At 37.5% G+C, this 10,738-nt stretch overlaps 1 protein-coding gene across 1 annotated transcript; it reads left to right on the top strand.

Annotated features, from left to right (window-relative positions):
* The first annotated feature begins 4,978 nt into the window (after window positions 1-4,978).
* Window positions 4,979-10,681, top strand: LOC130995193 (ankyrin repeat-containing protein NPR4-like). The gene is made up of 3 exons (XM_057920348.1): window positions 4,979-5,701; window positions 6,897-7,430; window positions 9,806-10,681. The coding sequence occupies exons 1-3, from the start codon at window positions 5,126-5,128 to the stop codon at window positions 10,427-10,429; spliced, it is 1,734 nt and encodes a 577-aa protein (XP_057776331.1). The 5' UTR covers window positions 4,979-5,125; the 3' UTR covers window positions 10,430-10,681.
* Window positions 10,682-10,738: the final 57 nt, after the last annotated feature.

The following is a 10,738-nucleotide window of genomic DNA, read 5'->3' as shown; positions in this document are numbered from 1 at the left end:
GATTCTGTAAATACGTTCTGTTTGCCCAAACGGAAGCCACACGACAGAAGTCTGTATTTTGATGTGGAACCACCCGACTTAGAAGATAAATGTGAGGATGAGCTTCATCTGGAAGCTTATGACGCCGCGATATGGTATAAGGATCGCACCAAGATGTAGCACGACAAGAACTTGCAAGGAAAGACATTTACAGTCGGCCAAAAAGTACTTTTGTTCCAGTCAAAGCTGCGGTTGATGACCGGAAAATTGAAGACGAAGTGGATTGGCCCCTTCGTGATACAGTCTGTTTGCCCAGACAGGGCGTTTGAGATTCGCAGTTTAGACACGGCTAAGATATTCACCGTGAACGGACAACGTTTGAAGCCGTACTATGATGCCTCTTCTTTGGTTCCTGCGGAGTCTGTTTCGCTGCTGCTTCCGGGCACGTTTTGAGCACTTGAGCAGTCGAGCCAACAACGTTAAATAATGGCGCTTATCGGGAGGCAACCCGACTTTCTTTCCCTTTTAATTTTTCGTTTTGTTCTTCTTTTCTTTAATTCTCATTTTTCGTTTAGTTTTTTTTTTAAGTTTCTTAGTTTTCCTTCCTTAGTTTTAATTTTTTTGTTATGTTTCAGTTATATATATAAAAAAAAATTCTTTTTTTCTGTTACGTTTTAGTTTGAGTGGTTTGTTATTTAAAAAAAAAAAATCAGATCGACGGGAACGTGGCTGCACTGCAGGAAAGCATCACGAATTTGACCGCCACGATTCGGCAGGAGTTGAAGCGGCAACGCACACGGTGACTTCCTTCCTTATCTTACTTTGTTTCGTGTGTTTGTGTTATCTTTGTTCTCTTTTAGTTGTGTGTCTCGTTTGCTCATTTGCTTATGATTTGTTTTGTTTGCTTGAGGGCAAGCAAAATCTAAGTGTGAGGGGGGGCGTCTTTGAGTTTTTGTTCTGTTGAGTCCGTTTTTTATGTCGTTTTGTGTGTTGTGAGCCTTGTGATTGTTGAAGTATTAGTGATAAGCATGCTGCCGGATTGAGTTGTGTGATGAACTTGAGGTTTGATACTTGAGATTTGGGATTTTGAGATTGAAAATTTGTGTTTTTATTGGATGACATTTGGGATGACAAATAAGAGCAACAATGAGTAAAAAGCCACATATAAGTGAGAATTGAGCTTATTAGAGTAGAGTACTCTCTACTATTTTTCTTTTTGAGTGGTTTGTTATTCATGAAGTTGTGATATGTTGTGAGTCATTGGTAATGCATGATAGAAGGCATTAGGGTAGCCTTTTGGCCTGCTTTTGAATTCCTACCTGAACATTATTCCCTAGTGAGCCCTTTGAAGCTTTGACCATGTTCTTTCATTTAGTCACTAAATAATTAGCCAAGGCCTGTTTTAGACTCTCTCTTTGGCCCAGTGATGCATGTCTAATTTTGAACTTCATTCCATTAATTACTAGAGAAAGTTAAGTTGTGTTTACATGTGCCGTTTGCCCAAACTGCTGTCTTTAGGGGTGGGAAGATAGGGTATCGGGTATCGGGTACCCGACTACCCGATCCGAAAAAATCGGGTATAGGGTACCCGATACCCGAAAAATTAGGGTATCGGGTCGGATTCGGGTATTAGGGTGGTCTAAAAATCGGGTATTGGGTATACCCGATCGGGTATCGAGTATACCCGAATACCCGAATTTTTTATTATTATATATATTTTTTATTTAATCAATTTAATTAACTATTCAACTCTCTCTCTCTCTATTCTCTAACATCTGTATTGAGTCCACCGACTCAAATTCAGATTCTCAATTCTCTCTCTTTCAATCCCTCGGTCCCTCTGGAGTCGCCGCGAGCCTTCTCCACCTACCCGCCGGACCGCCGCGAGCCTTCTCCAACTACGAGCATAACGTGAGCCCTCGCCGCCCCGCCCCGCTACCGAGCAGAATGAGAATCGATTCAGGCCGAAGCAGTGAGCCTCACTGGCGTCACCGCGCCGCCCCGCATGCTCGCAGCTCGCCGCCCCATCACCGGACTTCCTATTGAAGACATCATCGGTGCAATTTTCAGGTGATTTCTATTCAAAGTTTGAAGACAACCATCGTCGTCCCCTTTGAAGGTTCCAAAAATTGTAAAAGGCATTTGCAAATGTTTTCAGAGTATCAATAGAATAGCTTTGTAAACCCAATAGGAATTTAATACAATTTGTTGGCCATTACTTTTTGGATCCATAATGCTGAGCAAATCGAATTTGTTGAAGAAACTTGGAGGCACTTCTAAATCGGGTGATTTAGGGTACCCTAATACCCGATTCGGGTACCCGAGTCGGGTATTAGGGTACCCGATTTTCTACTCGGGGTCGGGTAGGAGATTTAGGGAAATTTCGGGTTCGGGTACCCGATTTTTTCGGGTAGGGTACCCGAACCCGACCCGATTCCCACCCCTAGCTGTCTTGTGTAAAATGATAAGGATCTGTGATCCGTTTGGCCAAACAGTGACATTGATCAGTTCAGTTTTTGGGATGAGAGCAGTTTTGGAAGACGATTTGTGGGGATCTTTTGTAGATGATGATTGCATGTTGATTGAGGATATAAAAAAGGAAAGGTGCTGCAGAAATAAAAGAAAAAAAAATCGAAAAAAAAAGAGATAAGAAAAGAAAAAAAAGATGTTGCACCAGTTTGAGTTGAGCATGTAGTATCATTGTTATTATTGGAGTTTTTCCCCTAAGTTTAGTTGCTTTCTTTCTTTCTCTATGAACTTGAATTGTGGATGATGATTTGGATTAGATATGCACACTTTGATCTTCAATGTATGAGCTTAGGACCCCTAGGATCTTGCCTACATCATTGATGGTCCTTAGCCCCATTACAACCAATGAGAAAAGACCTTTTTGAGTTACTATGTGACCACGACATATCACGAGTAAGTGGATCTTCCTTCTTGAGTGTGAATTTCCAAAATTCTTATTTGAGAGAAGAGTGAATCTTGAGAGGAATTTGTTGTTGCTTGATTTGGACTGGATAGACAATGAAAACACTTGTTTGACATTTCCTTTTCTTGATTTGAGAGTTGAGAGTTGATTGTGAGTTGCATGGTTCGATTTGGCAGTATGTTCCGTTACTAGTGTTTTGATGATCACTTGGCTGTCGTTTTCTGTTTAGTTGTCAGTGTTGAGTTGTTAGTGTCCTTGTTCTTTTCTGTTTTCTTTCCGTTAGTTGCTGCGTCTGTTTTTCTTTGTTTCGTTTTAAGTCTTTAGTGTCGTGTCGAGGAGGGAAGTTGTCTTTAATGGCTGATTTTCACCATTAAATTCTTCTTTCATGTCATACTTGAGGACAAGTATGATCTAAGTGTGATGGGATTTGATGTGTGCATTTTAGTTACTTAGTTTAGTGTGAGTTTTACTATGGTTTTATATGCATTTACATGGTTTGCGATAATTTGGCGCAGGAATTAGATGGATGGAGAGTGGAAGCTCGTGGATGCAAAGAGATGGTGAAAGTCGAGATTTTTGATAAAGAATTGCATAAATTTTGGAGAAGATTAGAGATTGGGCTTGGAGTTAATTATTTTAGATTTAATTAAAGCCTAATACTCTTGTTTTATTAATTTTGGGCTTGAGTTGCAGGTGGAGCCGAGAATCCAATTTTCTGTGGGCTCCCTTGCGGTTTTTAATAGGGATTAATTCCCTTAGGTTATAACTCCCCCACTTAGCCGCATAGTGAGGATTTTAATTAGGGATTAATTCCCTTAGGTTATAACTCCCCCACTTAGCCGCATAGTGAGGATTTTAATTAGGGATTAATTCCCTTAGGTTATAACTCCCCCACTTAGCCGCATAGTGAGGATTTTAATTAGGGATTAATTCCCTTAGGTTATAACTCCCCCACTTAGCCGCATAGTGAGGATTTTAATTAGGTTATAATTCTTATTCTATTACTATTAGACATAGCCGCAAGTTTAGTATTGTGTTATGCTCATGAGTTGACTTTTATACAAAGCAATTAGTTTAGTTTTTGCTTCGGCTCCTTCAATTTTAGTTTAGAATTTTTAGTCTTGATTATTCTTTATTTTGTGAATTGAGAGTTGCGGCTGGTTGTGGAGAATCAAGGCAGACGGTTTAATTTCCTTTGAATTTCAAGTGGTGATCTCTTATTTATTTCAATTGCAATTTATTTTATTTTTATTGTTTTATGTTTGATTTTATTTATTTGATTGTTCTAGTTTTAATTATGAGTAACTAATTCTTTAATTCGGCGAGAGTAATGAAACACTAATTTATCAATCTGTGAGACCTAATTGGTTTTAAAATTGGTTCCTATTGATTTCGATTTATTCCTAGGGTTTAAAGATAATTCTGATTTTATTTAAGCCTGATCAACTTTGATTAAATTGGATTACAGTCAATTAGCACCTCCAATCCGTAATTATTGGAATATGGCTGATTAGTGATAAAACTACCGTATTCGTAGTAGGAATTAATTGGTGTATTAATTATTACTAGCGTATCTAGGATAATTGATATAAACTGGGTTCCTTCATCTTAATGCTATTAGAATATTAAATCTAGGTCCAGCTAGGTTTAAGTAGGAATTGGGGTATGTCAGTGCGTATCACGGTATCATATAACTAGTTGGTTGATAGGGATTAATTAATCTTTGCGTCGATGATCAGAGCTTTGAATTAGTGTGGATTTATTTGAGTCGAATTACCTTTTTATTGATTTATTCCAAGAATAGTTTTTATTTAATTTTGCATTCTTAGCTTTAATTAATTCTTCTTAAATTTAAGGCGTGGTGCCATCACCAAAATTATAGATTTTAGGGGATTGAATGATTTTATCTGCTCTCTGTGGGATCGACCCTGCTTGTCATTATACTAATTAGTTTTGATAATTAGAAACTAGGTGGGAATTTTCTTTTGAGTCAAGCTTACTTAATATTGTGGTCCTTTCTTTAACACTTCGACGAAGGAGTGAGGAAATTAAGTAGAATTTTCCTTCGCAAAAAAAAATAAAAAAATAAAAAAAATAAGTAGAACCTTATCATGCGAGGTCCTTATATATTGCCAGAGTAGTTGGGTCTGTGTGTGTGAAAATAAAAATAACAAAAGGAGAAAACAGAGAAAAAAAGATAGAAAGGCATTAATAATGAGTGGTGAAGGAAGAATGGCTGCAGAACTCTACGATGCTGTGTCAAAGGGGGATGTAAGAAAATTTCGAGAAGTGGTTCAACAAGATCCATATCTTGTTGAAACTGCCTCATTTGCATGTTCAAGAAATGTTCTACACATAGCAATACTGTGGAAGCGAGTAGCCATTGTTGAAGAGGTGTTGAAAATCAACCCGCAGCTAGCTCGAGATTTGGACTCCCAACAATCATCGGCTCTTCACATTGCAGTTGCGAAAGGGAGCCTTGAGATAGTGAAGAAGTTGTTATCAGTAGCCCCAGAGGCGTGCTGGTGGCGAGACTGTCATGATATGAACCCGATTCATATTGCAGCCATGAATGGGCATGATGAGGTGTTGAAGATGCTGCTTAACGAGAGTCATATACCTGCTATGGAGAGACTGCATCGCGGCCAGACTGTGTTGCACCTGTGCGTGAAACACGGTAAGCTTACGACATTGAAGGTTTTGGTGGAGAAATTGGGAGAGCTTGTGTATGCAAAGGATGATAATGGGGAGACATTCTTGGATTTGGCTGTGAGGTGCAATCAAGATGAGGTAACTACTACTAAATCTTTCACTTGGATTTAATTACTTAGCTTTTTTTTTTTTTACATTTCGTGTGTGTTTTCTTTAATAGTAAATTTATCGTGAGAAAAAAAAGGAATAAAATTTTTTCCTTTAAATTCCTCATTTATTTTCCTAATTTTTACAAAAGTTAATTTCGCCATTTCTCTCATTCCTCATTTTTCACTCTAAAGCGGGATATTATTATCTCACCAAAAATAAAAGGATAATATTATTTCTCATTGGAGTGAAAAGAATGAATAGAAAAAAAAATCTCTTTTGTAGAAAATTAGGAAAAAGAAATGAGAAATTTGAAGGAAAGTTTTGTTTTACCTTTCATTTTTTCGTAATAAATTTACGATATAAGAGAACATACCCTTAGATTATGTGTTTCTCCTAATTGTTTCTTGAAATACGTAAAAAGAGCATCTGGTCTTATATATATGTACGTTCTTATAAATATGGGGTAGTTAATGATGACTTATACCAACTTTGATAAACAAAAAACAACATATATATATATATATATATATATATATATATATATATATATATATATATATATACTCAACAAACAATAAACATAGATTATAGATACCTATTTTTCATATAAATTCACGTGTCAGAGGATTTTTTAGGACAATAACTTGGATTGATTTTGAAATTACGACAATAACTTTCGAACTTGAAAATTAATTAGGACAATAACTTTCATATATATATATATATATATATATATATAGAGTATATATATATTTCGAGTCGGATGATTTTTTAGGACAATAACTTATGTTGATTTGAAAATTAGGACAAAAACTTTTGAGCTTGTAAAAATAGGACAATAATTTTTTTTAGAGTAAAATAGGACACTAATTAATAAGCGTCGTAAAAATAGGACATTTCTCGGCTGATAATTGGCCGAGAAATGTCCTGCGGGTGCAATACTTATTAATTAGTTTCTTATTTTTACAAGTTCAAAAAATTTTGTCATAATTTCCAAATCAACCTAAGTTATTGTCCTAAAAAACCCTCGAACTCTATATATTTCTGTCTCTCTAGTTTTTATCTTTAGTGTCTTAAAATGCATATTTTACTATCACGCAGCACATAAATTATGAAAGTGCAATTGATTGATAAAGCTAGGTCCAATACATTGATGAGGTTTTTGTGTCATGCAAAATCTCAGATGGTACAGCATGTGGTGGCCATGGAAAACAATAATGTAAAGGTTCTTGTGGATCTTGTTGATGAAGTTTCATATGCACGTTCAAGAAACCTTCTACAGATAGCAATACTGCGGGGGCATGTAGATATGGTTGAAGGGTTGTTGAACACCAACCCGCAGCTAGCTCGGGATTTGGACTCCCAACAATCATCGCCTCTTCACATTGCAGTTGCGAAAGGGAGCCTCGAGATAGTGAAGAAGTTGTTATCAGTAGCCCCAGAGGCGTGCTGGTGGCGAGACTGTCATGATATGAACCCGATTCATATTGCAGCCATGAATGGCCATGTCAACATCTTGAAGGTGCTGCTTGAAGAGAGTCATATGCCTGCTATGGAGAGACTGCATCGCGGGCAGACTGTGTTGCACCTGTGTGTGAAACATGGTCAGCTTGACGCATTGAAGGTTTTGGTGGTGGAATTGGGAGAGTTTGTGTTTGCAGTTGATGATGATGGGGAGACCCTATTGCATTTGGCTGTCAGGTGCAATCAACTTGAGGTAACCACCATCATTTGAATTAATTTGATTAATTAGTCATAATATCCCACAATTTTGTATGTATCATTATGTCTTACTATTATATTTATTATTTACATAGTATTTTTAAGCACATGAAATCTATTACTATATAATATTTGAAAGGGGTAATTGCCTGTAAATTCCTAACGTTTACACGGAATTGGTTTTTGCACCTATTTTTATTTTTCATCTTTTAAATACCTAACCTTTAGTTTTTGTCTCAAATTTGTCCGGCGACCGGTTCTTTCTTATGCCGGCGCCGGAAATGCCACTGTGGCAGCCGGAATCGACGAGGTGGCAACCGGAATTGACACCTAAGTATATATTTGACATGTGGAATAAAATTAAACAAAAAAAAATTCACGTGGAATAACCTCCCCGTCTTCTTCGTTCTTCCCCCTTTCCCTCGTTCTCCCACCCGCCGCCCTCCTTCCTCTCCTTCCCCCACCATCTGCCACGGGGCGCCGATCTCTGCAAATCGGCCACGCCACCACCGTCTCCCCTTCCCCCATCCTCCGTCGACCCCTCCCCCGTCTTCTTCCCCCTCTCCCTCGTTCCCCCACCCGCCGCCCTCCCTCCTCTCCTTCCCCCACCATCTGCCACAGGGCGACGATCTCTGCAAATCGGCCACGCCACCACCGCCTCCCCTTCCCCATCCTCTGTCGACCCCTCCCCTTCCCCCACCCTCCACCGCCGCTACCTGACCAAATCGAGAGGCCCCTCTCCTGTCTTCCTCTGTTGGCCTCTCTCCGTCGGCCCCTTTCCAATTCGAGAGGCCCATCTCCGCCAGCCCCTCTCCAAATCGAGAGAGTTGCTACTGTCGGCCAATGTTGAAACAGAGGAAAGGGAGTCATTTTTGTCGTCGAAAATCGGAGGGAATGGGTGCTAGAATTTGGGGATCTAGGGTTTTTGGCGTCGGAAATTGGAGGGTGTGCTCTGAGTCGCCGTAGAAGAAGAGGTGGGTGTGCCAAGTTTTCAGAGGGAGACGGAGATGGCGGCGTAGTTTTGAGGGAGACGGAGGTGCCGAGAAGCTCTCTGTGTGTCACGGCGACGGAGGTGGCGGCGTAGTTCTAAGGGAGACGGAGGTGCCGAGAACCTCTCTGTGTGTCGCGGCGACGGCGAGTTGGGGGAGGGAAGGGGGCGGCGCCGGTGGTGCTGGCAGGGGGGAGGCGACGGCTTGTTGGGGGGGGGGGATAAGGGTTTGAGGAAGATGACGATGATTTGGAATTTATTTTGTTTTTTTATTTTTATTTTTTTGCCACATGTAAAAAATATGTTTAGGTGTCAATTTCGGCTGCCACCTCATCAATTCCGGCTGCCACAGTGGCATTTCCGGCGCCGATGTAAGAAAAAACCGGTCGCCGGACAAATTTGAGACAAAAACTAAAGGTTAGGTATTTAAAAGAAGAAAAATAAAAATAGGTGCAAAAACCAATTCCGTGTAAATGTTAGAAATTTACAGGCAATTACCCCAATTTGAAATTATACTTTTAACTTTTATTTCAAAAAAAATTAAATAAATAGTTAGGTTGAAGGATTATTAATAAAGATAGAAAATTAAATGGCTATTACTTATTAGGACTAGCAGAGATGACGTGCGTTCGCACGTAAAAATGAATTATTTTAATGAATAAATTGTTATGAGTGTAAATTTATATTTTATTTCATTTGATAGCAATATTTATCACTTTAATGTATTTTTTGAACCAATTATTGATTAATATTTTAAAAGTATAATGTTATAGAACTCATAAAATTAAAATTAAAATCTAATTTTATTTAATTAAACCTCACCTAATTTTGTCTTCATATTTATTTTATAGGTTTCATCTTTACATAATTAATTTTAATTCCAAAGATTCAAGCAAAATTAAAATTGTAATTCTTTGTATTTTTTAATTCTAAATTATTAAAATTATATAATAAAAAATAGGTACTTATATGATGAAGAGTCCTAATGGATACTACTATTAAAATATAAAGGATAAACCATAATATATTTATAGATATATCATATGTATAATATATTAAATTACACAATTGACCTTAAATTAATTCTATATATAATAAAAAAATAGTAACTTATATGATGAAGAGTCTTAATGGATACTACTACTTAAATAACTATTAAAATATAAAGATATATAAGCCATAATATATTTATAGATATATTATATGTATAATATATTAATTACACAATTGACCTTAAATTAATTCTATATATAAAGGATATAATAGGCAAATCAAATTTTGTAAAATAAGATATAGATTAATGAGTTCTTATCCAAATGGCTATTAGGAGAATGTCTTGCAACATGCAATTGATGAAGGTATTAATATTATGAAAATCTCAGATTCTCCGATACTTGTGGAAAAGCAACAAAATCATAAGGATAAAGCGGAATTCCATGGGCAAAACAGCACTGCAAATCTTGGATGAGAGCCCTCCAGCTACAACTCCTAGCTATTCGGAAATGAGGAGAATCTTAAGAAATATGCCATCAGAATTAATGTTCAAGACCAATATGGACAACGTTATGATGGTGGTGGCGATCCTGATAGCAACGATGGCGTTCCAGAACAGCGTCACCCCACCCGGTGGGGTGTGGCAGGACGACACGCCATCACACAAGGCCGGCCAAGCTGTGATAGCATACACTCATCCCGACATATACAGAAATTTGTTATTTTATAACAAGATGTCATTCAACTTATCCTTCCTCGTAATCTTCCTCATCACCTCCGGATTGACATCCGCGTTTCCCTTTATTTCCTTTGCCGTCGGACCTGCAATGGGTGGCTCGATTATGTTTATCATGTTGAGTTATGGATTTTCGACACAGGTGATCAGTCCCAACACCTTCGATACACCATTAACTGGCTACTATATTTTTTGCGTTGGAAGCATTATAGCTGGGTTGGTAGTGCTACTAACCGTCATCTCTTGGATTTACCGATATTTAAGGACAAATGTTTGAGTTCACCATTTCTGTGTATTTTATTCAAACTCTTTTTATATATGCGTGTGATGAATAATCTATATATATATATATATATATATATATATATATATATATATATATATATATATAAAAAAAAAGCTCCTCAATACACCCATGTTAAGCCATTTTCCCTTTAGACTCCAATCTTTTATCCAATGTGTAATATGTAAAAACTATTGATTAATGCCCCTTCATTCAATCAATCATCTTATTATTGGTGTTTTAAAATTATATACATACGTACATTAAATGAAATTTAAATGTTTTTGGGAGTAATATGTAATT

Source organism: Salvia miltiorrhiza, chromosome 7, assembly GCF_028751815.1.
Source record: "Salvia miltiorrhiza cultivar Shanhuang (shh) chromosome 7, IMPLAD_Smil_shh, whole genome shotgun sequence".
NCBI lineage: Eukaryota > Viridiplantae > Streptophyta > Magnoliopsida > Lamiales > Lamiaceae > Salvia > Salvia miltiorrhiza.
The sequence above is the reverse complement of the archived record's forward strand: the minus strand, read 5'-3'. Positions and strand labels throughout refer to the sequence as shown.

What these genes read in the sequence shown, in the direction of transcription:
- LOC130995193 (XM_057920348.1), top strand. Translation starts at nt 5,126, where the DNA reads ATGAGTGGTGAAGGAAGAATGGCTGCAGAACTCTACGATGCTGTGTCA. An exon ending in TGAGGTGCAATCAAGATGAG is followed by an intron (nt 5,702 to 6,896) that starts GTAACTACTACT and finishes GCAAAATCTCAG; the next exon opens with ATGGTACAGCATGTGGTGGC. An exon ending in TCAGGTGCAATCAACTTGAG is followed by an intron (nt 7,431 to 9,805) that starts GTAACCACCATC and finishes TGAAAATCTCAG; the next exon opens with ATTCTCCGATACTTGTGGAA.